At 45.4% G+C, this 27,968-nt stretch overlaps 1 protein-coding gene across 1 annotated transcript; it reads right to left on the minus strand.

Moving 5' to 3' along the window:
* Positions 1-13: 13 nt before the first annotated feature.
* On the minus strand, positions 14-27,865 carry LOC104049560 (glycerol-3-phosphate acyltransferase 3). The gene is made up of 12 exons (XM_064450336.1): positions 27,651-27,865; positions 15,985-16,057; positions 7,307-7,577; positions 6,746-6,820; positions 6,159-6,248; positions 5,874-5,967; positions 5,372-5,487; positions 3,838-3,893; positions 3,264-3,349; positions 2,577-2,705; positions 2,017-2,096; positions 14-1,169 (listed from the first exon to the last, which is right to left on the minus strand). The coding sequence occupies exons 1-12, from the start codon at positions 27,792-27,794 to the stop codon at positions 1,043-1,045; spliced, it is 1,341 nt and encodes a 446-aa protein (XP_064306406.1). The 5' UTR covers positions 27,795-27,865; the 3' UTR covers positions 14-1,042.
* Positions 27,866-27,968: the final 103 nt, after the last annotated feature.

Below are 27,968 nucleotides of genomic sequence, written 5' to 3' on the forward strand. Positions count from 1 at the left end.
ATGCCACACAAGACCCATTAGAAATATAGAATTTATTTCTCTTTACATTCAGACAGCAAGATATTGCAGATTTGAACATGCCACATCTTGTATCATAGGTGACTTATGGATCCTATGTTTATAGCTGTGATAGCTATTGCTAGCCCAGATCAACACAAAACGTGTTTCTAAAGTGACTCTCTTGAGATCTTTAAGCCATTAGCAGCAATTTTTAGAGAAGGGCATTCTTGAAACCCCACCTCATAAAAATTCATCTGTCATAGCCTACGTTATCCAGCTGCTGACTGTACCTTACCTTTACAGCTCCAGATCTCAAGAAAGCAATTTCAACAGTAGCAGTGGACAGGGAGATTGAGGACTTGTCCCTTACCTTCCCTCACGCAGCAGTCCGCAATAAAGGCAATACCATATTATAAGGCCACCTAACTCCTCACGGTCCATGAACTGTGCTTTTGGCAGGGCAGCTCCTTATCCATTCTTTAGGGTCTACAGCCCTTGCTTCCCTTCCCCCCTTGGACATCCAGGTACAAGCTAACCAGAAGAGGCAATCTTATAGTTCTGACAACATCCTAGAACACATTAAGTCATCTACAACTAAAAGTCTGTGAGCAACAGGAAAAAACAACCCCAAAATTTTGTTACGTTTAAAGCTTCGAAGTACCATGAACAAGAGGTATCTTCACAACCAGTGTCCTGACAGCGTACTGTTCAGTGTACTTCCCTTCATCCTTATGAGCTCAGGAAAAATTGTGGTGCTTTTTTCCTTTTGTCTCTTAACTCTCCAGACATTCAGCTAGAGAATACCAGGAGCTGCAGTGTATCATCACATGAAGATGGGGAGGGGTGGAGGAGTGAGAAGAGTGAAAAGGGAAGGAGATAGAGAGACACTGCTCTTGGCAGGGTCTGCACCAGCCATACAGAGCATATGCATTTGTTGCTCCAGTTTCTGTGGGATTTTTTTGTTTTGTTTTGTTTTTTAATTAAAAAAGACATTATTCCTCCTAAGGCTGGTTGTGCAAAACTAGTTTTCAAGAACCACCATTCAGTCTGACTCTGTTCCTGTAGACAAATTTCCTATTGATCCATTTCTCACTAGCATCTTGCTGTAGTTTTTCTGCTGTTCTTCTCTGAAAGAATCTTTGACTTTTGCTCGTTTCAGACCTCCATCCCTGGAACAGAGCAAGAGAGTAAAGTAATCCATCATGATTGTTACCACTATTGTTATCAAACTATATAGTATATTAACTTTGTCAATTAAGGCAGCTTTTCTTCAGAATTTACAGAACATCCAAGTTTAAGCATGTTTATTAAAACATTTACATCTTAAGCCATAATGCTTATACAGTCCAAATTTTTAATTTAGTCCATCAAAGCAGCCTACTTCTGTTGGTAAAAGGTTGCACCTACCATAGAAACCTTTGCCAGCCTGGGATACTATTTCTTTAGACGGTAGAGGCAGTCAATTTTGTACAACATCATAGCTGTCTCTTGCCTTATACCATTCAGAGGGCCAGCTGGGCCTCATAGTTGAATCTGTTTGCCCATTCTCTTAATCAGGCTCTCGGTCTCAAGTTTGTTTCATACAGTCCTATGAAATCTAGGCATTATGCTGCTACTTACTGAGGTAGGACATGAGGAAGTCGGAGCAGAAAGCCGCAAGCCCTGTGTTTTATTTTTTCGTTGTTTGTCAGTTTTGTCAAGTAACTTCACTTCTACTCCTTAATCTCAGCATGAGTCTCAACATGAGAAACAACTGCGAAGAGGCCCACTTCAAAAGCATCAATCCTTTAGGTGAAACTCACTGCATGAGAGCTACGTGCTCCAAAGACCTCATGCATCTTTTTTATTTTTACTTTCACATACACATACATGCATGTCAAGTTGCTCCCTCGTTTTCTCCTGAGTGGAATAAAGTTATGTTGAATGTTACCTGTCACAAAGCTAAGGGAGGAATCACCTCTCGATCAAACCAACAACAGATAGTCCATGAAGTCTAACACGGGTGGCATCACTTACCAGTGAAGTTCAGTCAGTCCTCCTTGGCGAGCAATGGCTGACTTCACTCTGTTGGCAAACTGAACAGCATCTTCACCTTCCTTCAGGGGTCATAAATTTACCGTAATCAAAACAAAGAGAAGTGAATTGAAACAGACTTCCATAACACTTCATCTGCTGCCTTATCAAATTAGCTCACTGCCAAACAATCCATCCTTTATCATGTAAACACAATCTGATGTTCCAATGTGATAATAATTTAGCTCATTTTTCCCCTGAAGTGTTGAAATTCGGGGAAAATTTTGCTCCAGCAGGATGGAACATTAGCAGAGTTGCTACTGTGAATAGAAGTATATTTACTGCTATCCTTTGTACATGTGATGCACTGCTGATGGTACCAATCTGCATCAGGAAAAGCTAAGTCTAATCATACATCAAAGTCAACACTAACAAAAATCCAGTGCAGAATTCTGATCTAGAGACATGGGGTGGGTACAGGTTTGGGGGAAAAAGAGTAAAAAGAGGCACTTGCAGACAGTCAAGTTCTTAAATAGTGATCAGTCAACCAGATGTTAGATTACCTTTCTAACCATTGGTGGCATGTACCACACATTGCAAACAATGGCCCAGCTGGTCATTATTCGCAGCAGATAGCTTACGATGTTATATTTGCTGCTGTTCCAGAATGCATCTCCAAACTGAGGATCATACTGTAATGGATCACAAAAAAAAAACAAATTGTAAAACCCTTTGCCCACACACCATCACAGCCTTTCTCATATCTGAGGAAAATGCTTTCAGTCACACACATCTTACACATCAGAGTAAGAGAACATTCACAACTGGCATGCTTCTTAGAACAAGACTTCAGAAAAATTAGCCTGTGTCTATTAGTGCTGCTTGTGACTACATGACAGAACCAGCAGGTGTCATCACCCATTTGCCCAAACAGCCAAAAGAGCTACGTCTTCTGCAACCTGCATGCTTCTCTTCCCTTCAGCACTGGGAAGGACTAGCTAGATCTCCCTTCCTTCCAGCTTTCTGGAGCAAGAAACTGACCCCACCAGGTCATACCAGCCAGGCTCCATAGGCTGAAAGACTTCACTTTCTCATTTCAGCCACTTGTACCCTAGGAGTCATCCACAGCACGTAGCCAATTGCCAGAGCTACTCTGCTTTCATTAACAGCTGTACTGAGACAGCGTCCTACCACCCTGACAAAAACAGATCCCAGACTTTGAAATTCAGCAGCCAAATATTTCCACTTACTTTGATTGCAACAGGATAGATTGTCCCTCCTATTTCAAAGCTCCCCTTCTTGAACATCATCACAGATGTATTGTTTATGCAGGTGCCTGTCCAGAAGAGAAACTAAAGTCATTACTTCACACAGCCTACCACATTGCAGTAGCAACACTACATCAACATACAGGTCTTACACTCACTGAGGAGCAAATGCAGGCCCTTTATGGGTAAGTTAAGCATCTCTCCCTTGCTTGCTTTCATTCTTTGTCTTGTGACTGACTCCCTGAATGAAGCCAGAACATGTGTGAGACAAAAAGCACAAGGCTGAGGTTAGATCTGTAGGACAGTGAATTGATATTCACAGGGCAAAAGAAACAATCTTCCCATTCTTCTGCCTTCAGCGTCTGTCAGGAGACCCAACAGCCAGGGACAGTATTGTGTCATCTTCATGTAATCTCATATTAGAGACGAAAAATAGGAATGCCCTAATAAAATCTAAGCCGGAGGCGAAGATACATTCTGAGAACCAGAAGCCATGAAAAGCAAACAGGGATGACATCTACACTGAATGGAGTTAAGGAGCAGTTCAGCTTCTTACCTTCTGGAAAAATTAAGATTGGGAGCTTGCTCTTATCTGCCACATGTTCCCTGAGTCTGTGGAAGCAGAACAAAAGCTTAGAAAATAGCTCCTTTCCACTCTTCTTTCCCCAGGCAGGTGCATTAAAAATATCTTTAGATACAAACACATTTGTTTGAAACCAAAGCCTTTTACTGGACACTAATTTGTACTTGTTCTGTTTCTGACAAATCTGAAGCTTTGTGCTTAGACCCCTGGTGCACTATACTGGGGCAACATCCTGTTTTCTTTCCTCCATAATATTTTATTAATAACTGTCAGGAAAGCCAATAAGTGTATGCCATTAAGTCAGTCCAATTAACTCAGATCAACTCAACCTGCAAGAAATTGCCTACATAAGAAAGTCTTGTGCAGTGGCCCACGCAGGCTTGCTTACTTAACAGCAGATTTCTTAAAAAGGACTCCTAAATGCCTACAGCTCACACTACTTGAACAACACTTGGATGACTGGGCAAAGCTGTCCTGCCACGCAGAGGCCATTGAGGGCAGTAAAGAACTTAACCTGTCAAAATTAACCCAGAAGTTCTTCAAAGATCAGGAAGAATTTCTATCACTGTACTACAGTGTTCACGAGTATGCCTCTGGAGACATTCTGCAGAAAACTGCCTTTGTAGGAAGCTCTGTTTTTTAACTAGACACATTTTTGCGCGTCACCCAAACAAGCAAAACTTGTTATTTCTAGTGGCTCACAATTTCAAATTAAGTCAAGACAGTTCATGTCACAGAAAGCCCATTTTTATATCAGTATTTCTCTTCAACAGAAAATCCCAGAATTTGAAGTATCTTCACAGCCTTTTAAAATGTATAACTGAATTCATCAACCATTAGTTATTACGCTGATGGCTACCCAAATGAGATGTTTTGTGACAGTCTGCTGCAATCCAGACCTTACTAGAACCTTTGGTATGAACCATTTCACCCCATATAAACTTTTCAAGCCTTTGTTGGTGACCTGGGAACCTGACCTTTTGACCAGTCTACTGTATCAAAGCCCACACAAGCAAGCCTATTAGGGTCATTGTGAATGATCCAGTTTGCTACACACCACCCCAACTCACTCCAAGAACTGCTGTTGAGCCACTACTATACTGATTGCTTCCACCCTTACCTACATCTACCAATTTGCAATACCCTACATTATTCCAGCCTACGGTAATGTGGAATTACAGATAACTCATATCCCTGTGATTAGCGTTTATAAGCAGCAGTCATGATTTGGAATAAAACAATTAGATATGGCTTCTGCTGAAAGAAGATCCTTTCACAAGTCAGCCTTTTGCCCTCTTGAGATCCCAAGGTTCCAAGTTCCCTGTTTCCCATTGCAACCTCATCAGCTTCTTGGGCTTCTGTCTTTCCAAAGCTTTAATTCTTCATCTGGGTCTTTGATTGTTCAGTGACTCATCAGGGACTACATACCCGGGCGCGGCCTCTCAGGTACCAGTAGGCACTGGAGTTACGCTAGCACTGCCATGCCCTGCTCCGACCCACGCCTCACCTTTTTGTCACTAGATGGCGGTCTTTGATCTCTGAGCGTTCAAACCAGACGTGAGGACAGGCCTTGACTGTGGCTCTCTGAATAACTCCCATTAGTCCACCGTGAACTTGGCCAACCTGTAAGCCCAGTAAGGCACATCAGCACGTCAGACACCTGAAAAGCAGAATTTCTTCTGCATCCCCCTCAAAAAAACCCAAACACACTGGAGACTGCAAACCAGGATTGGTCAATGCCCACAGAAACTATTAAAATGCATTCACTTGAAAGGATCTAGATGCATGCATGGAAGCATATCTCAAGTATTTCACCAGATGAAGAGTCTTGCATTGACACTGCTAGGACAACTTCACCAGCACTTAACTTGTAGACCAACTTCAACACAATTTACACTTTTCCCCGCTGACTGTGAAAGTTAAGTACCGAACTCCACAACCAATACCCCACATCTTTCCCTTTCCTGGCCTCTCTCCCTCTGCTGTGGTCATCATGGATCTCCTCATACCATTGCATAGCATCCATCATTTGTCAAAATGATTGCATCTATCGGTGATGTGTGGTTGGCAACACAAATTCCTCCTTTCTGAGGTCTGTTTTCCCTGCAATCACATAATTTTTTGTTAGACTACTAGTGCACTAAGCAGCACATTACACACACAACTGTTCCATAAAGCTGTCAGGTGAGTCAGCGTCTAGCATGACATCAACCTGCGGGTCAGGAACAAGCTGCCCCATTTCAAATGGGATACTCACACACACGCTTTTGCTATCATAACTTCAGCTCACTCACTTGTTATGGTAATGGATAGTACCAGACAGAGCTCTGACAAGGATGCGGGAACACGTGAGGTGGACCACTTCACTCAGATAGTTTTTCACACTGAAAGAAATCATAGGCATCTGGAGGATCCTGAAAAGCAGCTAGACACACACGCAATACTCTCCAGCCTACTCAGGGCTGAAATTCTCCTAGTACTCTGGAGCACAGAGGTATATTCCCAGCTCTACCATTCACTTGCTACAGCAGCTCAGCCAAAACTTGTCATACCCTTGGCCTCACTTACCTAGGCAAGGCTGTCATCATCTCACTGGGTATTTTTCATCCCAGCGCCATTATCTTCCCTACAATGCTCCCTTTGAGTCTCTCATGACAGCAAGAGGAGCCCATCAGAAACCATCAACCACAGCGCCAAGGCTGGCAAGAAGCCAGCCTCAGCCCAAGTTCAAAACACTACTAAAAACAAAGCCACAGGTTTGTGGGTAGACTGGACTATTGGTAGTCTATCACTTGTAAAATCTGTCCAGTCCTAATCTTGAGCTGTTTGCACTGATACAAATTGGCAAGTTTGTCCTTCACACACCACAGGCAGTACCTACCTGCTGTTTGGCAGCTGCCCTACCATTGTTGTCCCCACAATCATTGAGGTAATCCCAATGGCAGCAAGGGTAAAGCTATAGACAAGATAGACAATAAATCAAATTAAGTAGTTTTGTTTGTTTTATTATCACTTTCCACTTTAAAATGGAATTCAATTATTCATCAGATACTTGGCATACCCAGTTTTCTAACTCAGTAATTCCCTACACATTGCTCAAACTCATGGTCTAGCAAAGGCAGCAGATTCAGATACCCCAATGCATACAGTGTCAGGCAGTTTTAGGCTTGTCCAACTTACACTTATGTTGCCAATACACATAGCTGTGGAAGCATTCACAGAAAAGATGACTACTAGCCCTAATCTACTCTCCACGGTAAATGGCAAGATAAAAGTGTTCTGAATGGCTTCTTAACCATTCAAAGGAGAGTTTACGCCAGCTCATCATCTCTATCTGCTTATGCTGCTTTTGGATTAAAAAAAGCTGAGATGATGTTTCTCAAGAAACCCCACATTTATGTGTTCCCAGACTGACAAAATCCCCCAGCACCCATGAGCTTACCGTAGCGGCAGCAGGAAGCAGTACCGCACTATAACCCCAATGACCCACACAACAGTCAGCCTCAGGCTGATGTAGTGGAAGTTGACATTAGTCCTTGTGAGGAGATTCCAGGAGACCAGCTCTTCAGAGGAGAACCTTTGGGTGACTTCATCTTCCACAATGGCCTCAAACCCTTTTCTGCAGAAGTAGAATATGTCAGAGAATTCGAAATCCGCCTGATGCAGATGCGCGATTTCCTTCTCCATAGGCGTTTCATCTCTTTCAATGATACCTTGAGAAGGAAAGGGTAAACATATGAGGAAATAACTCTATATGGTAACAGTCTTCCTCCAAATCGCTTGCTACTCTGCACCACTCAAGGAGACAAATTTACTGTCAGAGCCCCTCCTATGACAGCAAAATCAGATGGGTACCTGAACACAGCATACTCTTCAGCAGGCCAGTTCTAGCTCCCCTTCCTCACATAAACACCTTGAGCAGCAAATGTATCACATTCTGTCACCTACTGAAGGTGAAGCAAGAAGGTAAACCCTTTCTCACTATCTGACAAGCCCTCAACTCAATAACTTTATTCAAGACCATCTTATGCTTCCAGAGGAAACCACATGAGACCTTGGCCTTTCTGTTCCCTTCTCCTGGTGCCCTGTGTATTTAAGGGCATTCAGCCTCTTCCATGGAGGCTTCCCTGTTCCCTAGCCCTATCTCTTCTCAGACATTCTGGTGTCCCATAGCCACACTCAGCTGAGACATGCTCTGCTGCTACCTGGCAAAGATCCAGACCGCAACAGCTACCTGACATCTGTGCATGGACCAGCTTTGAACCAAACGCAACTCCCTCCCTCCACAGCACAAGTCTTTTCTATAAGCACAGACAGGACCATACTATTTTTTATTTTAGTTTAAATCAAACAAAGAAAAACCCTCCAAAAAAACAAAAGTCAAAAAAAGTTGTGCCTAGAGGTGCCTTGATATAATTTAGTTTGGCACTAACAGTTGTGTTTCAGTTGAACTCTGCCCACATAATGCCTGGCAATAGAAACCTGGAATTCAGAATTGCAGTACAAATAGCAAGTGTTCCCTCTCCTCCCCACTTTGTTTTTTATACTTATGGTCTGATAAGCACCAATTTCTCACTAGAGCTTTCAAAAGCAAGGACAAATTGTGTAAGCTAAATATAAAAGATCAAGTAGCTACTTTCTGGTAAGCAAGTCTGGCTCCAGAAATTTATGACTGAAGAAATCTAGAATAACATTTAACCAGAACAACCATCCCCTGAGACACTCAAGTAGGATTACAGAGGTCCAAGTTCAAGTTGCCACTCTGCCAGACATCTTCTGACAAATTGCATAATCTCTGTACTTGCATGTTAAGGTTTAAAAAAAATGGTAAAGGAGGAAGCACCAAACTGTTTCAAACTACTAGGCACTTGCCCACAAATACACATCCCACAATGTGGAAATCTGCATCCTAAGGAAGTCTTGCCAGCAGAACTCCTCTGTGAATATATCTGCCATGCAAATCCCATGCAACATTTAAATTACAAGTGACATGGTAAACCTTTGTATTGCACTGTAGCATACATATGGGATAACACAAGAATCTCCAAGGTGCAAGTCCCACAAATTACAAAGGTAAACTTTAAAGAACAATGTGCAAGAAAACCTATTAGCACTTTCAGGTCTGAATTTAGTAGCCACAACTTGCAATTCCATCAGCAGACCATCTCAGTGCATTGTCCTATCACTAGCCTATAAATATAAATCATTTAGATGGCACACCCAAATATCCATATGCCCTTTGGGAACTAGATTATACAAACAAACATCACATCAGACATTTAGCAGGATGGACTACACTTGTGTCTTATTTTAAATCCAAACCAGAGCTCTAGTTGGTGGTTCAATTTTTCTCTCAGTCAGTCCCTTAAATGCCTAAGCCATGAAACATCCAGGACAGCAGGCGAGTCAACCTAACCAGTCTGCTCCATGCTGCTGCTGGGGTGAGAGACAGGTCGTAGCCAGGAAACTGGCGGAACTCTCCAGCACCCATCACACACATATCACTCTTCTCTCTAGTTCCCAGAACTGGGAATGCTTCCTCTTTATCCAGCTTTATCTTTATCCAGCCCCTGGTTCAGCATCATCCAAGCAGCTGGCTCCCCTGGCTCCAACTTCTTGGCTGAAAGCAGCCCAGGGTTCAAGTTTAATACACTGCTGGCAGAGCTGAGACAGCACGGCTGTGATGTCTTGCCTCACCAGCCTGCACTGTCATTGTCACACGACATCCCCATGTGCAAGCTGCCTCGCAGTCTTGGGACAAGCTACTCTGAGCCAAGATCTCAGCAGTACCTGAAGGTATTATGAGCAGAATGAAACACATGCTGTTCAGGTGATGTACTCAGCCTTCTTGTAATCAGAAGTAACATTTAATGGCCCTTGGCCATGGCAGAGCTGAGTTTGCCAAAGCAGCTAAAAGGCAGCATTATACAGGAGTACACCAAACATTATTCTCAACCAAAAAAGCCATAGCCAGTGCTTTATTCAGAGTCACAGCACAAGCCCCAAGCCTTCAAGCTCACATACTGTAGTCAGCCAATTATAACAGGCTTAGATTTGACACTATCTACTTACAGTCACATTATTTGCATAAGCTTTTCTTTTAGTGGACGTCACTTTCAAAACTCAGATTTAACAGCATTTTTGTGTTTCTTAAGCCCACCAACTTGAAGAGGACTGCCTTTCAACACAGCCAATACCCACACAGACATCTGAGAGCTGGTTATTCAGCTGCAATAAGATAGACACCTCATCTCCAACTACCTGCTCAGCCAAGAGCTACCATTGGGCCCAGCACATAAATGTGCTGCCCTCTAACATAGAGGGACCCTGAGGCGACAGCACCAGGTAATTCCACACACAGTAACTACTACACCAGCGAACATTCTTCTTGGGACTATTCCTTATCCCACCAGAAATGCAGGGGCACCAGCTGCCATTTCTGCCAACAGGTGCAAAACAGATGATTGCACAGAATGGTAGGGGTTGGGAAGGACTTCTGGAGATCATCTCATCCAACCCCCCTGCTTGAGCAGGGACAACAGGACTGCATGCAGGCGGGTTTTGAATATTTCCAGCGAAGGAGACTCCACAGCCTCTATAGGCAGCCTGTTCCACTGCTCTGTCACCCTCACAGGAAAGAAGTTTTTCCTCATATTCAGGTGGAACCCCCCGTGTTCCAATTTGTGCCCATTGCCCCTTGCCCTGTTGTTGAGCACCACTGAAAAGAGTCTGGCCCCATCCTCTTGACACCCACCCTTTAGATATTTGTAAGCATTGATAAGATCCCCTCTCAGTCTTGTCTTCTCCAGGCTAAACAAACCCAAGTCTTTCAGCCTTTCCTCATAAGGGAGATGCTCCAGTCCCCTGATCATCTTTGCAGCTCTCTGCTGGACTTGCTCAAGCAGTTCCCTGTCCTTCTTAAACTGGGGGGCCCAAAACTGGACACAATACTCCAAATGTGGTCTCACTAGGGCAGAGTAGAGGGAGGGGATAACCTCTCTCAACCTACTGGCCACTCTCCTTTTAACGCGCCCCAGAATATTGTTGTCCTCCTTGGCTACAAGGGCACATTGCTGGCTCATGGTCAATCTGTTGCCCACCAGCACTCTCAGGTCCTTCTCAGCAGAGCCACTTTCCAGCAGGTGAACCCCCAACCTGTACCGATACATGGGGTTGTTTCTCCCCAGGTGCAGGACCTTGCCCTTGCTCCTGTTGAATTTCATGAGATTCCCCTCAAGCCAGCTCTCCAGCCTGTCCAGGTCTTGTTGGATGCAGCACATCCTTCTGGCATATCAGCCACTCCTCCCAGTTTTGCATCATCAGCAAACTTGCTGAGGTTACACTCTGTCCCTTTGTCCAGATCATTGATGAATATGCTGAACAGGACTGGACCTAGCACAGACCCCTGGGGAACATTGCTAGTTATGGGCCTCCTACCAGACTGCCCCATTGATCACAACCCTCTGAACTTTGCCGTTCAAGCCAGTTCTCAATCCAATTCACTGTCTTCTCATCCAACCCACACTTCCTAAGCTTACCTATGAGGATGTTATGGGAGACAGTGTTGAATGCCTTACTGAAGTCAAGATAAACAACATCCACTGCTCTGCCTTCATCTACCCAGCTGGTCACGCCATCACACAAGGCTACCAGATTGGTCAAGCATGATCTTTCCCTTGGTGAATCCATGTTGACTACTTCTGATAACCTTTTCCTCTACATGCCTGGAGATGACCTCCACAATGAACTGGTCCATCACCCTTCCAGGGATGGAGGGGAGGCTGACAGGCCTGTAGTTTCCCAGGTCCTCCTTCTTGCCCTTTTTGAAGACTGCAGTGACATTTCCTTTCCTCCAGTCCTTGGGCACCTCTCCTGTCCTCCATGACTTCTCAAAGATGATTGAGAGTGTCTTGGTGACAGCATCCACCAGCTCCCTCAGCGCTCATGGATACATCCCATCAGGGCCCATGGATTTGTGAGGATCCAGTTTGCCTAAATGATCTCTAACCCAATCGTCCTCAGCCAAGGAAAAGTCCTCCTTCCTCCAGATTGTCTCTCTCACCTCTGGGGGCTGGGATGCCTGAGGGCCAGCCTTCGCAGTAAAGACTGCAGCAAAGAAGGCATTCAGTAGTTCTGCCTTCTCTGCGTCCTGCATCACCAGGGCACCCACCTTGTTCAGCAGGAGGCCCACAGTTGCCCCAGACTTTCTTTTACTACTGATGTATTTGAAGAAGCCCTTGTTATCCTTGACATCCCTTGCCAGATTTAGTTCCAAGTGGGCCTTGGTCTTCCTCGTTGCATCTCTGCATACCCGGACAACATTCCTATATTCCACCCAAGTGGCCAGTCCCTTTTTCCACATACTGTAAACCTTCTTACATCTGAGTTTTTCTAGAAGCATTTTGCTCACCCAGGCGGGTCTCCTAGCTCCTTTGCTTGGCTTGTTCCTCACAGAGATACACCGATCTTGAGCTTGGAGGAAGTGGTCCTTGAATATTGACCAGCTGTCTTGAGCCCCCCTGCCTTCTAGAGCCCTAACCCATGGGATTCCTCCAAGCAGGTCTTTGGAGAGGCCAAAGTTAGCTGTCCTGAAGTACAGGGTTGTAATCCTACTTGTCGAGGTGCTTCTACCATGCAGGATCCTGAACTCCACCATCTCATGGTCACTGCAGCCAAGGCTACCCCTAACCCTCACATATTCAACTACACCTTCTTCCTTTGTTAGTATAAGGCCCAGCAGCACATCTTGCCTCATTGGCTCCTCCACCACCTGTGTCAAAAAGTTATCCTTGATGCTCTGCAGGAACCTTCTGAATTGTGCATGTCTTGCCATGTTGCTTTTCCAGCAAATATCAGGGTGGCTGAAGTCCCCCATGTGAACCAGGGCCTGCAGTTGTGAGGCTACTTCCAGTTGTCTGTAGAAGGCCTTGTCAATTTCCTCTTCCTGATCAGGTGGCCTGTAGCAAATGCCCACAATGGTGCCACCCATATTTGCCTGCCCCTTAATTTTTACCCATAAGCTCTCAACTCATTTTTCCTCCATGCCCCAGCACAGCTTGATCAGTCCAGTTGCTCCCTCAAATAAAAAGCAACTCCCCCACCTCGCCTTGCTGGCTGGTCTTTCCTAAAATGTCCACAACAGCATTCCAGTCATGCAAGCTATCCCACCATGTCTCTGTAACTGCAATGAGATTGTGGCCCTGCAACCACACAGATATCTAGTTCCTCCTGTTTATTCCCCATGCTGTGTCCATTGGTATACAGGCATTTCAGAGAGGTAACTGAACACACAGGTTTCCCGGGAGGGAAAGGATCCACTACAGCCATGCACACCCTTGAGGTGGTTGGTCGTCTGATTGCCATCTCATGAAGCAGCTAAGGCACCTTTGTCACTGCTCTGGTTTACCTGGCTTATTCCCCCATTGGATGTGATGGCATTAGCATCGCCACTTTGTTGGACCCTTCCCCCGATCCTTCAGTTTACAGTCTGCCTCAACAAGTTGGCCAGCCTGCTGCCAAAGGTTTCCTTGTCCCTTCTAGACAGGTGGATTCTGTCCCTCCCTAACAGGCTACAGTTGCTGAGATCTGGTACTGCAGAGAAAGGTGGTGTCTCTTCAGTCATGCTATCTTGTCTTTTATATTGAGGGACACTGGATTTTAAGGTCTTTGGGGACAACTATTTTTGCTCTGCCTTCGAACAGGAAAACCTGCCCTTGCACATGCATCTGCAATGCTCCCTCCCATCCTGACCCACCTCCTAGTGAGAACTGGATGGTCAGGAAAGATGGAAGAGGTGCTAAACAAACCCTTAGCTCTTAACACACCCATGCATACAATCACATAGACACTTACCTTTACCCTGTTTTAATCAGCTACTCTGTAATTCATTATCACCAGGAATTTCTCCTCCCTCAGTAAATATTGCATAATGCAACAGGGCCTTTCAGTCTGCTTGTGTTCTGTCACCTCAGGGGATGCCACCTTATTTAAAGCACTGTTAGACCTACACCTGCCCTGGTCCTCACTACATCCATCCACATACAGGAACCCAGACTCCTAATCACAAGTCAGTCAAGTCCTATGCTTAAAAAGCTCCCAAGAGCAATATACAGAGCACAGCTTGGAACCACAGACTCCACATCTCCCCTGCTCCCCATACTTTCTCAAATAAAGAATAGTTAGACTCTAGCTTGCTACAGTAAGAGCCACCTACAGTGGGGAAAGGCTTTAATTTTAATTTCAAATATAAAACAACATTAAAAAGTGTGCTTCAGGCCACCATTGCAATTGTGTATCCCCATCCATAAGACTGCTTGAATATAGCCTGCATGCAATCATATATATGAATGGCCTCAGGCCATTCTTACTAATTATCACTAATGCTCTAGACAGTGGAGTGCACCTAGATTAGTCCAGGTTCTGAACTACAGCACATATTAGCACTATACACCCCTCAGTCACATATACAGGGGGAATAGGTACTAGTAGTTTTATGGAAAGATAGCTCATCGAACAAAATCTACTAGCCAGGTCCTCTCTCCCTTTACCTTTCTTTTCTAGAGAATAAAAAAAAAAACTACGTGCTGGCATGATCAGACATCTGGGAAGACAAGAGCTCCAACTGTGTGGCTACAGCAGCACGGTTGGATCTCTTGCCCTCTCAATGACCCATGACGTCATGGGACACTATCACCCTCACAGGAAGAAAAAGGGTATCTTGCTACATCACTGAAAACCTGTGAAGCATATATAGCAGAGCACTGACATGATTTGGAAGGATCACTAGTCACCTTGCCCTCCCTCCACCCCAAAAAAACACCACAATTTTCAGGACACTGGTGGGTGATACAGGACATTCTTTTTCTCAGCCACTTTAAAGTCAGCAATCAAATAAGACAAAATTTAACCTATTTTAAGAGCTGCTGTGCAGTATCTTCAGTTTGTTATTACAGTTGGATCTGCTACCATCGGAGCCTGTTTCATGCCTGGCCTGCAATACCAGTGTTTACAATATTGATAAGGATACTCCTCTGGAGATGAAATGCACACAACCAGTTCAGCAGTTCAGTCCCCTTTACTGTATCATGTTCACATGAGCTAATTCGTAGAATCAGGTAACAATTGACTTGTCTACTAACTGACAAGCTGGTCCTGTTTCCAGCTGTGCTGCCTAACGAGGGAAATGCTGACACTGCTGCCAAATGCTGTCAAAACCAAGCAAAACAATAATACTGAGGCAGTCAGGAACCAGGAAAAAAACCAAGCGCTGGCTGCAAGGCCTTATTCAGTGTTCTCCTGCTCCCTGGGCAAACTCAGACTGCTCTCACTGAGCTTACAGCTTACAGCTCCAAAATCTTACAGCCAACTCTGACCTAGTACAGCCTACCATGACACACACAGTATGGGTTAAGATACAGTAAAAGAAATAATTTCAAAATTAGGCTAAAGGAAGAAATATGAAGCAACTCTTCAGCTGTCTTTCAACAGATAATGAGTGTAAGGAGCTTGTCTGATAAACGCTGAGGTAACTCCAGGGTGCAAAAGGTGAATAGCAGCAGACTGAAAAAAAAGGGAACAAGTATAACACCACACACTTCCATCCAGCAGTCCTACAGCAGAAAAAGCATGGAGCTTGGGAAAGAAAAGTGCTGTCCACTAAACATTCAGATCTCCTCAGAGATTATTAAGTGTACTCTGATGCTGTTAGGACTGAGACAGTTGGCCAGCAGCCCTGCAAGCAGTGACCTAAAGACAGATTTCAAGGCAAAAATCAAGTTCATACTGTAACTCAAAAGTTTCCCTCAACTGAGGACAGCCTCCATCTTAAGCTCTACTTTGTTTTGTTAAACTTAATGTTATTTCATACCCTTCATTTCCTCATCCCTTGATTTTTCAACCATTCACATTCAGTACAAGCCAGTAAAAGAAATATTTCATTCTGCAGGAACAGTTCTTGTGCCAGTAGCATTGCAAAACAATTAGATGTAACAGCTTGCAACCACCCCACCTCTTCTCCAATTCTCTCATGCACAAATCTAACTTCTCCATTTCTCAAATAGACTCAGTTCTCCTACTTTAGAACATTAGTCTTATCAATTTTAATTTACCCCGAGCTCTCACCATTAGCAGCAGGAGTCTTTAGCATCTGTGGCTGTGGCTTTTTGACACCTTTTTCTATCCGTATAGTGGCCCACTGTTGAAGAGAAAGAAAACATTTATTTCATAAATGTAGCGTTCACTTAAGGAAAAAAGTAATCTAAAGAAGCAACAGTTAATCAAAGACAGGTTGTGATTTTCAAAGAATACCTTCACCAGGTAATCATCACCAATCTTCCTCAAATGCATCCAAAAGCCCACACACAGTTCCTCTGAAGAATCACTGCCTCAATGTATATTTAATAATCAAAAAAAACCTCTCTGTGCTAGTAGGTATTTCCTAACTCTGCTTGCCAGTCTTCAGAGAGCCTACTCGGTGCTTCACAGATGTTTCAGTTCCAGTTCAGACACACAGCCACCAAGAGCCTCATAGGCCTCCATCATCCTCGCTACTTGCACACCAGTAACTGAGTCATGGCTGCATGGGAAGCTCCAGGAGCCGAGCTAGACAACAGCCCCTGAGGACACAACAGCTGTTTGTTCACAGAGCTGACAGACACATCACAACTCAGCCTGCCTTCTTTCAGAAGACCATACAGAAGCAAGAGAAAAAAAAAAGTCCTAATTGGACTAAATCAAACTAAGGCCTGCACAGCTAACTCTGCTAAAAACTAAAACAGCATTTCCACTCATGGGAAGTTTCATTTAAGTTTGGTCTCAGTTCACAGAGAATGGGACCCAAGATTTTTCCAACATGAACATAACTGAAATTTCCCTTGACTCTGCAACTGCTCATTTCTTGGCATTTCAGAGCTCTGAGCAGCAGAGAAACAGGACAAATCACCAGCTCTAGTGTACAGCTGCAGAAAGCCCCTGCCCTTGGTAAGGGCTGCCAGTTCACTGGCACTAACCTGCTCTTTTCTAGTGGGTGGGCTGGGAGAATGAGATTGAAATAGGTGATAAAGTAAGTTCTGCTCCACAATGAATGTCAAAGGTTCCCAGCAGCTCTGCTCCCTGCAAACCCCCGTCACAGAACTGTGTGTGTCAGGAGACTTCCACTCATTTCCAGCCCTGATGGGGCTGGAGCCAGCTTAACCTGTTCTCAGGCCAAAAGGCCTTCTTGATCTTCAGCTAACTCAGACCCACACAGTGCTTTCAAATAGCCCTTCTACCTCCTACATCAGGCTTAATTTTACTGGATTAACAATTACAACCCCTTTGCTGCCTCAAAGCCTGCCCATGATGACACAGTAGCCCTTCTGGCCTGGATTCTTCCTTTGCCTATGTGACAGCTTTGTGAAGGTCTGGAAAGCTCAGCCAAAGAGGACGGACTTTGTGACTCCCCGTTACGCACATTAATTCCTGCCCCATGAGACTTAATCCTATTTCTAGGAATACTCTTATAATAGGCATTTCCAAAACAGACAGGTGACCTGGCAAAAATGAGCTCACGTCAAAAGACCAGAATATTATCCTCTTTAAACCTTAACAACTTACTCTCCAGTCCTTAAGCAGTATCAAAGACATACGTTGTTTTAACAGCATACAGATGGTCATCACTGGTCTGCACAGAAAGGACCCAGTCCAATGCTAAACCTTGCAGTTTCCACCTTTCTCCTCCAACAGAGCTGTGTGGCATTTGGGGATGCAGTTCCCTTTTGAAGTGTTGGTATCCTGACTCATGGCACTATCTCTACCACATAGCTTCCCACAAACAGCCAGCTCTCACTGAATTGCAATCTCCCCTGCCAATATATTAAATTTTTTCTCAGTTCTGCTGCTGCTAAGGCAATAGCTTTTCCAGGAACCAATTTTACCTGTAGGAGTAACTCAGTACTTCCCAGCCACGCATCATACTCAGCAGTGCTATGGCCATAAAAATGAAACATTGTTCAAAGAAGAAACTATTCACAATACCTCCATTTCCACGTTTCTTCTACTAAATGTATTTGGGGATACAGATGGACCAGCAAATACGTTGACACAGTCATTCTCTGATCAGACTTGAACCACTGTATTCAACAAATCAATATCTCCATAAGCAGATAAGTCACTTATTACATAGAAAAGTAAGAACATACTTGGCTAATGGTCTCAGCCATATACACTAGCTGAGAAAGTAAGTTTTCATCTTCCAAATCCTCTCAAACAGGTAGTCAAAACCTAGCACTGCCACCGTTTGCTTTGCAAAACCTGACAGAACAGTTTCAATTTGGTGCTCAGAAACAGCATGCAACACTCCCTTCACAATGCTCCTGCTACAGAAATCCTGCAGTTACAAATTCATGCTAGACAGTGTCAAAAAGTTTGAGCCTCAGCACAAGCCAGGAGGACACAGGCTATCAAGACATGCCTTTGTAATGCTCAAAAGCTTGTAACATCCTATTGTACTGCAGTACCATTTGACACTCTGCTATACAAAGGAGGCAGTGGATTCTTCCCAAAGCAGACAGAAATTGCAGGGTCATGTGACCCAAGTAAATTTCTACCGCTTAGATGCTTTTATCTACCTTATTCAGAAAAGTACATTCCTGCTTCCAAAGTAGCCTGACCTTTGGTCCGCAGTTTCATCTAACTCCAGGAAGCTGTAGTACCCCACCTGGGATATGGAGGGACAGCAACAAAGAGAAAAACTGGAGAGGATAGGTCCCTTTGCCCTCTCCCCATGCCTTCCCAGGAGACGGGAGTGCCACCACAGGCTTGACACCAGCATGGCGTCTTGTACAAAGGTTGCACAGAGTATTCCAGGGGACAGCTGACTTGTGTTCCACAAGTCAACAGTTGAAGCAGTTTTACTTTTGGTGCCAGATCTCCCACGGGATTTAAGCACGCTTCATAAAACCAGCAAGGAGGAGACCAGCTGGCCCTCTTGCCCCTCCCCTCCTGGTGAGGAGCCTTGAGGCATTCATAAGGGCCCATGTCCATCAGGTGCTACAGCAAACCAGTTCTAAGTTCTCTATGTCAGCTTTCTTCTTCCCTCAATCCATATTTCCAAAAACTATGCATGTTCCAGCAACCAAGCAGCAAGACATTTTTTACTTGACTTTACTTAGTCTAATCCTACCACCCATTCTCAGGCACCTGAAGGCACTTGAAGCAGTGCTGATAACATAGGAATACTCTCATTATTGCTGAGCAGGGCTTACACAGAGTCAAGGCCTTTTCTGCTTCTCACCCCACCCGTGAGCAGGCTGAGGGTACACAAGAAACTGGGAGGGGACATGGCTGGAACAGCTGACCCCAATTGACCAAAGGGATATTTCATGCCATATGACATCATGTTCAGCATATAAACCTGTGTGAAGGATGACAAAGGGTACATTCAGAGCAATGATGTTTTGTCTTCCTAAATGACTGTTATACACAATGAAGCCCTACTTTTCTGGAGATGGCTGAACGCCTGCCTGCACATGGGAAGCAGTAAATGAATTCCTTGTTCTGCTTTGCTTGCACATGTGGCTGTTGCTTTAACTATTAATCAGTCTTTATCTCAACCCACAAGTTTTTTCACTTTTACCCTTCCACTCTCTTCCTGCAGAAGAGTGAGCAAGAAGCTGTGTGGGGCTTCACTACCAGCTGGTGTTAAACCACAACAGTCCTTTTTGGTGGCCAACATAGAGCTCAAAGGGTTTGAGATAACAGCAGATTTGATTAGAATGTGCTAGATAAAAATCTATAGCTGCTATTGCAATTTAGCTATTAACAGGCAGGCTTCTGTGCTTGCCACAGGGCTTGTTGCCTTACCATGTTAGAGTCTAGCGCTCATTAGTGGCTGCTTTTTGCTTTTGCTGCTTGCTGTACTAATCACCTTACTCTGCTGTGCCTGGGAATGTTTTGATAACAGCAGTGACCATAGACCTGGGCTGGCAGATGGCCAGGGCATTGCTGCTATTTCTGCACTGCTGTACTGGACAGGCTGGAACTCCACTGTGAACTCAAGGTGAAGGGACTGTGACCTGTGGATGAGTCCACACAGGAACTGGATACCCCAAAGCATTTGTGGCTGTGGATAAGCCTATGCCAGAGCAGGTACATCTTGAAGCATCTCTGGCCGTGGTTATGTCTGAGCCACAGCAGGTCTACCTCTGAAGGCACTGTGCCCCAAGGGTAAGTCCACACTGGAGAAGGTACACCTTGAAGCACGTACAGCTGTGGATAAGTCCGTGCTGCAGCAGGTACACCTTGAAGCATCAGTGGCTGTGCATGAGGTCATACTGGAGCACCTCAAAGTGTGTGGCCATGGATAAGCCCACAACAGAGCAGGTACTCCCCTGGAGGGACTGCAGCCATGGGCAAGGCCATGTTGGAGCAGGTTCACTTCTGAAGGGACTGTGGCTGTGGGTAAGGCCACATGGGAGCAGGTATATCTGTGAAGGCATTGTGGCCCAAGGAGAAGGCCACACTGGAACAGGTGCACCCCAAAGCAACTGTGGCTGTGGATGAGTCTATGCCACAGCAGGTGTACCCCTGGAGAGACTGTGGCTCATAGATAAGGCTCCACTTGGAGCAGGTAGGCCCCTAAGGGCCTGAAGCCTGTGGATAAGTCCAAGCTGGAGCAGGGGCAAGGGGAGGAGTTCATTGCAATGTTAAACTCCATAACCTGGCTCAAAGGGGCCGGGGTGGAGACTGTAATGGATAGACCTATAAACTGTTGTAACTCACAATTTGACTTGTATGTTATAGGAATTGCTATAGCAGGAACCACTCAAAACAATGAAGGCCAAGCCTTACAAAAAGCAGTGCAATTGCAGCAGTGACCTGATCTGAGCTGGCTTTGGTGCCCAGTAACTCCACACAACACACCACCTTCCTGTCCTGAGTGACCACCAGAACAGATGGAGCCCAAAGTCATGGACTAAATGAATTCACTGGACACTTGTGGACATTTTAGACATTCCACAGGGGTGGACCATAGACTAAGGGAATTATATCTGTGTATTGTATCGAAGGATGGGAAGGGTTTGGCTGGGGGGAGCAGTGGTGGTTAATGAGGATGTATTGGATAGCATGAGACCTCAGCATGGCAAATGGTATAGAACAAAGGGTGGGAAAATGTGCCAGTTTTGTCTGGGATAGAGTTAAGTTTTTTCATAGTAGCTAGTATGAGGCTACGTTTTGGATTTGTGCTGAAATCACTGTTGATAACACAGGGATGTTTTAGTTACTGCTGAGCAGTGCTTACACAGAGTCAAGGCCTTTTCTGCCTCTCACCCCACCCCACCCATGAGCAGGCTGGGGGCGCACAAGAAGCTAGGAGGGGACACGGCTGGGACCACTGACCCCAACTGACTAAAGGGATATTCCATGCCATATAACATCATGTTCAGTATATAAACCTGTGGGAAGAAGAAGGAAAGGTGGGATATTTGGAGTGATGGCATTTGTCTTCCTAAATGACTGTTATACACAATGAAGCCCTGCTTTCCTGGAGATGGCTGAACATCTGCCTGCCCTGGGGAAGCAGTAAATGAATTCCTTGTTTTGCTTTGCTTGCACACGCAAAAAAAAAAAACCAATCACCCATTATTTACAAGAGATGTCAAAAAAACTTATCTCCAGATAAGATAGTTGCCAGATAAGCAACTATCTCCAAACCCACGCTTGACATGTTGTTTCACAAAAGCACTTCTAGAGATAGTTTGTTAGGATCATTCACAAGTCAAGTTATTAGGAATACTTCAGTGGCTTCCCCTGTTTCTCTAACAGATGGAGCTTTGCCTTTCACCCATTTATCACCTTCACATTACCTCTGGCTTAATAGCAATCCTTGATGATTAGTCAGAAGAGAAGAGAATTACTAATGATGACTGAAATGTGCAGTCATATGGGATTAGATCACTGGTGTTCCCCTATTTAAATGCACTACCAGGTTATGTTCAGAGCAAAAGTTTATATGCTAGTTTAGGTAAGCAGTCCTCCTTGGAGGCTCTCCAAACATCAGTAACAACAGAAAGATTTCATAGCATCTCCCACACAATGCTACATTAACACAGCAAAATCCGCATGCCAGTTATTGGGTTGTTTTGTGTGAGTGGGAGAGGAAAACACCACCACCAAGAGGAGCAACCATTTCCAAGTGAGGGCAAAAGGCCCTCTGTGGTCTCCCATGCCAACTTTTCCTCATTCTGATGGGACATACTTAACACTGCCTCCAAGCAGCTTTCCAAGTTCTTCTCCACACAAGTTGTATAGCAAGTCCTTCCTGGTGGACAGGAATCCAAAGAACAAGGAGTCCAGCTTTACAGGAAAACACCAAGGACATCCGCGACAAAAACACCAAGCAGCTTCCTTTACACCAGCTTCAGACTGTTACTGTAAGGTAAGCTCTGAATACAGCTGCTGTTTTGGGGGTTTTTTTAATAGCATTTTTAGTATCGGAAATCCCAGCATTCACACGCTGTGAAACAGAGCAGTTTCAGATCAGGCTGTTGACCAGAAAGATGCTGCATTAATTAGTGATGCTACCGCAGCAGAAGGTAACCCCCAGCTCTGCTGACCTTACTTACGTGCAAGGAACCTTGATTATTCAATCTGGGGAAAACACACAAAGGCCTTCATAGGACTAGGTCTAGGTTAATACAGCCCAGGGATTTGCTTCAAGATTATGCAGCAGATTTGCTAAAATACTATTCCAAAAGCCAGTCCAAGCCCTGTAAACACAGGCGCATCATTCATATCAGGCACAACTCCAAGACATGCTTCTTGTTAACGTCTGAGCTGGCAGCCTTCAGTTACTCTCTCACTTCAGAGCTCTCTGTTCCTCCACTGCCTAGCAGTCCTTGAAGGATACCAATTAGACAGAGGCCTTCATTGTCACTGCACAAAAATATTAGTCAGCAAAGCTTGCTTCAGAGGCCAGTGAGTTAGAGCAAACAGTCAAAACCCCACAATGATTCACCTATTTATTAGCTTACACATTATCCTTTTCCCTTCCCCACCCTTATACCCAGCACCACATGCTATCCCAGTGGTGGTTCGTGGGAAGAAACTGCACCCTGGCGTGCTTGGGACAGGACAGAACAGCCCATTCCACCTACCATGCACAGCTATGACCTACAGTCTGACCACAGGCACCAAAAGGTCCTTTTCCCCCACAAGTATATTATCCTCAAGTTTAAGTCCATTCAAACTGCCACGGTCATCCCCAATGCAGGTACCTTTGGCTTCACCTCCTAGCTACCAAATAATGTTAAACCCTTGTCTAGCAAAAGCACCATAATAAGCTATTAGAAATTGCTTCTGTTATAAGGGACTGCTGTTAAACCCAGGTGGATCAGTTACAGGATGTGAAAAACACCTATGACTTCAAGTATCTTTTGTGCATTACAGCACAACCGACAAAACCAACCACCCAAGATATGCTTTCTCTGCGAACTGCAAGCCCCACAACCGAAGAGCCTTGAGAGGCTGGGGGGGGATGTATTCAAAGTGCTCACACCCATCAACACACCATTTGCCCAAAATACACAATAAGGTGATGTTAGTTTATAGCCAGGCTGCTCCTTAACACAAGTGTGATGTAGTAAGTTCACTTCCCTCAGCCTAGCTCATTTCTTAATATTCCACAAGTAAAATGCACCACACAGTTTAAAAATACAATAAATGTTTTCCATTAGAAAGAGCAAGCAGGGCAGTCTATACAAGTGCTGCTGACAAGTCAACCCTCCTGTCTCAGGGAGCTAGGCACACCCGAAATAAAACAGCAGATGTGGGGTGAAGGGAGGGAAATCAGGGTATTGGAATGAATTCTTAACAACGTGAGCTGCAATCTGTCAAGCAAAGATCATCACTTAGGGGGCTCATTGTTATTGCCAAATGTATAGGCATTCAGTCTTAACTAGTCCTCCAGATTTTCTGCAAACTGATGGAAGTAGAGAAACATTGCACTGTGGTACTGGCTGCTCTACAGGCCTTAATGAAAGATAAATCACTTCCTGAAAGGCTGGATTTCTCTGATGCTTGGCAACAGAGCTCAAATGGCATGCTTGCAGGTGCCTTATCAACCCCAACTCATAGCACAGCTTATAAAAGAGGCGATGGACTAAGACAGATGAAAAATCATAACAAGAGTTAAAGGCAGTTTCCAATTTTAAATTTAGTGTCTCTGACATGGCTTAAAAACAAACAGGGAGAAATGCAGCACACTGATGATTGCAAGAGGCAGTCCCCAGCATTTCAGCAATAGGAAAGATTTCTGTGGCAAGTGATTTCACAAGCATCAGCATGGCAGATGGCTAGCCCTGACTAGCTCCGTGTAGAAGCAAACAGCTGCTGGAGATGCTTTTGTAGCAGTAATCCAACATCTAAAAAAAAACCACAAAGAACACCCCAACATGCTAACATGGTGCCAGAGATTCTTCTATTAACACTGAAAGCAAATCCACAGGCAGAGGAAAGTGAGCAGTTTCCTAAAAGTTTCCTTAGTTGGTAAGACAATTAAGATGGAAGTTATGTACTTTAAGGAATACCTTAGTGATGGAGAAAGGTTTTCTAATAGCAAGTAGTCTGCCTACTGTACTGCATTCCTCTGGTATTAGCATACCTGGTCAAACTTTTCTGCTCTTTCCCCTTATCACATGGGAAAAAAAGATACTTATTTACTCCACATAAAGCTGGTCATCCCTAGTGCAGTACTTAAGGGTCAGATGCAACCCACAACCCAACAGAAGCACATCCTCAACACTGTACATGCTGTATTTTGCTTAGAAGCATGTGTCTTGCTGAGGCAGCCCAACACAGAGAAAAAGCCATTGTGCACCAACTGATCTCCATTGTCAGTTAAGTCAGATAGTCAAAGCACAAGAACACTTTGTTCTTAAAAGGAGCTGTTCACCTTCCTTTTCTTGGGCCATGCTTGCAACACTGGGAACAAGCTTTTGCCCTCCTGAAGCAACACTGGGAACAGATTTATTTTTACTGGCAGGAAAAAATTCAAGCACAAGTCCAGTATCATCCTCAGCTCACTCCATACCACAGCCTAGATGGCAACTGAAGACCACAGACTCATTTTTATATGCCTTGTTTCATCTGAAAAGACAGTGAACGAGCAGACAAGCCACAGTGAACTGTAGGCTCTCCATCTACTTAGTACTGGACTATGGTGCCCACATTGACAGATTTGGACCCTCACAAAAGATTAGCTTTAAAGCAGCACATGTTACCTGACAATATATGCTGTGTAGGAAACAAACCACATAGTCACTGTGTCCTCCCACTATGCAAGCATGTGGGATATAAACAGGCAAAGCCAGAAAGCAACTTGGTATTCAGCTGGGGCGCACAAACAGCCACACTCTGCAGACAGTTCCTGCAATCTAGCTCATCAAAGAGGCAACAACTGCATCAGCAGCAGTGCCATCCTGACTGAGCATTATGCAGAAGGGTGGGCTCTTGGGCCTGCAAAGTGACAGGGGAGACCCACCTGGGACATCCAGGGCTAGAAGACAAAGAGGAAGCTTCAGGAAGCCACTACGTTAACAACTGTGCTGAGAAAGGTCTTGTCCATCAGAGATTGCAGCATCCTCAATGGAGCCACAAAAAAGACTACTGCTTCTCAGTAAAAAGCCTGCATACTCAATTCAACAGCCCAGGAAGTTTCAGGCACCCAGGCAACTGCATAGGCAGCAGCTATGTATTTAACACTTTCCATGGTTAACATGATTTTTGGCAGGTGCGACAACACGTATCTTCAGGGGCTCTTGCTGGTGCTGCTTGGAACCAGCTGGCAGACTGTCAGCCTGTCTCTGTCAGGCTGCTGACCAAACAGACATTTCACAACAAAACACTTTCTTTCAGGGAATCTCACCATGAGGTATTCTGAGGGCATAAAGAATTCAGAGCAAGGCCAAGCTGAGAGAAGTGGATTGCCTAGGTGGATTGAGCTTCTTCACTCTCCTGCTGCAAGTCCAACTTACCAGACTCTTCTCAGAAGACTTTCCAATTTGTCATTGGCTTTTCTTTTTTTAATACATAATGTAATAATGTATTAATATAAAAGTTTTAAATATCATTAATGACATTTAATTCCAGAAAGTATTTCACGCAACTCTCAAGATAAGTCATTATTTCCTCCCTTACGCATCAGAAGAGCTCTTAGCCTTAGCCTAAGAAGTCACCATCATCAATATGCCATCAGCTGCTTCTCCATACTTCCGTCCAAGACATTTTGAATCACCTCTTGTCACAACATTTGATAACACTAAAAAATAATGATAAATGGTCTAAGTAAATTGTGGTTAATCACAGGTGAAGGCAAGTCATCCAAACAAGACTATCCTACCAAGGCCGTCTGGGTTGCTCCCTCAGGCCAGTGTGACCTGCAACTCCTCAGCTTCTGCTATCCAAAAAATTTTTTCCAGTAACAACTGCATCTTCTACTCTTAACAGTTACCCTCATATCATTCAGGGCCCCAGAAAAACTTACTTAAAGCAGGTTCATTCTCACCAAAAGCCTTAAAACATTGTAACTTAAGACGCATTTAACATATGCCATTTTTATTAGTGGAGCAACAAGGATCCTGAAGGCATTGAAGTACACGAGCAAGGTTTGACTGAAAACCTCAGAACGAGATGAAATTAGACAAGACCTACTTTCCATAATCGGATGATGTTTATGGCATTGCCACAGACTGTGCCTTGCAATGTTTTACTTTTCCTCCTTACAACTGTTTTGTTGGTTTGGGTTCCCCTCCTCCTTGGAAAAAGCATAATAAAAAATTGAACTAGATCATTTCCACCACCCATTTTAAAACACTCTTCCTCACCACTACTATGAGCTTCAGAGGGAGCTTTTTCACACACATATGAACTATGTCCCATCCAGGAAGCAGTTCCTCTGTGAGAAGCTCACCTTCTCAGAGAACTTGGAGGAAGATGGCAACTGAGGTGCTGGATGTGCTCAACTTGGATGGGAGTCTGTGTCTCTGAGCATCAGCACTCCTGGCACTTGCCACCACAGGCACTGGGCATGCTGCCAGACATTTATACCCTCCAGGAGCATGACCCCACACCACTTCTCTCAGGTGGGGAACAGCTGACAACCAAGCACTGATAACCACACCCAGGACATGGTACAGCCTTAGGTTACAAGGTTTATTTTACACTCCTACAGGTTCAACGGGCGCACGGCAGAGTCCACACAACCACTAAATTCATAGGGATTTACATTTCTGCCTAAGGCCTTGAACTCCAGAACTACAAATGGACACAGATGATGCCAAACAGGACGTAAGCTACCCCCTCTCCTCCACTGCCCTTGCCCCCCAAGGCGGGCGGGGGGACAGACACTTCTCTGGGCTCCCCAGCCCTGGACAGGGTGTCAAGGGCAGTAAAGCCGTCCCCATCCCCTCACACCTGCCCGCAGGGCCCTCCCGCCCGCGCCGGCAGCCCGCCGCCGCCCGCGGGGCGGCTGGAGGCAGCGGCGGAGCAGCTGCCCTTCCTCCGGCTGGAGGGGCCCGCCAGGCCCCCTCAGGACGAGGCACAAAGGTGCCGGTGCCACTGGGGGAAGGGACGCTGCCGGAGAGGCGCAGCCCGGGCCGGGGAAAGCCCGGGGCGACACCTCACCGGGGTCGCCATCTTGGAGTCCCCCGGGGCGGCGGGACAGGGCCCGCGGGCCGCTCCCTCCCCCTGCGCGGTGCGGCCCGGAGTGTGAGGGAGGGCGCCGGGCTGAGGGGACAGCGGCCCCCGCCTACCTCCAGCGTCTTCATCAGGATCCACATGTAGGCCTCGGAGATGCCCAGCGAGACGCCCAGCGCCGAGGGCACCACGATGAGGGCGAGCACCAGCGCCAGCCACACCGCGCCTACCCGCGCCGCCACCGACCCCACGTCCTCCATGGCGGACAGCGCCCGACCCCAACGCCAGTGAAAGGGCGGGTGCTGCCACCCGCCGCCCTAAAGCCCTGCGGCCGCCCCCAGCCCGCCCCGCTCCGCTCCGCCCCGCCCTCCCGGGGCCGGGCGAGGGCAGCGGCGGCGGTGGGAGCTCCGGCCGCCGCTGCGTGAAGTTGAAGG

The sequence above is a fragment of the Phalacrocorax carbo genome, chromosome 4, assembly GCF_963921805.1.
Source record: "Phalacrocorax carbo chromosome 4, bPhaCar2.1, whole genome shotgun sequence".
In the NCBI taxonomy this organism is placed as follows: Eukaryota; Metazoa; Chordata; class Aves; order Suliformes; family Phalacrocoracidae; genus Phalacrocorax; species Phalacrocorax carbo.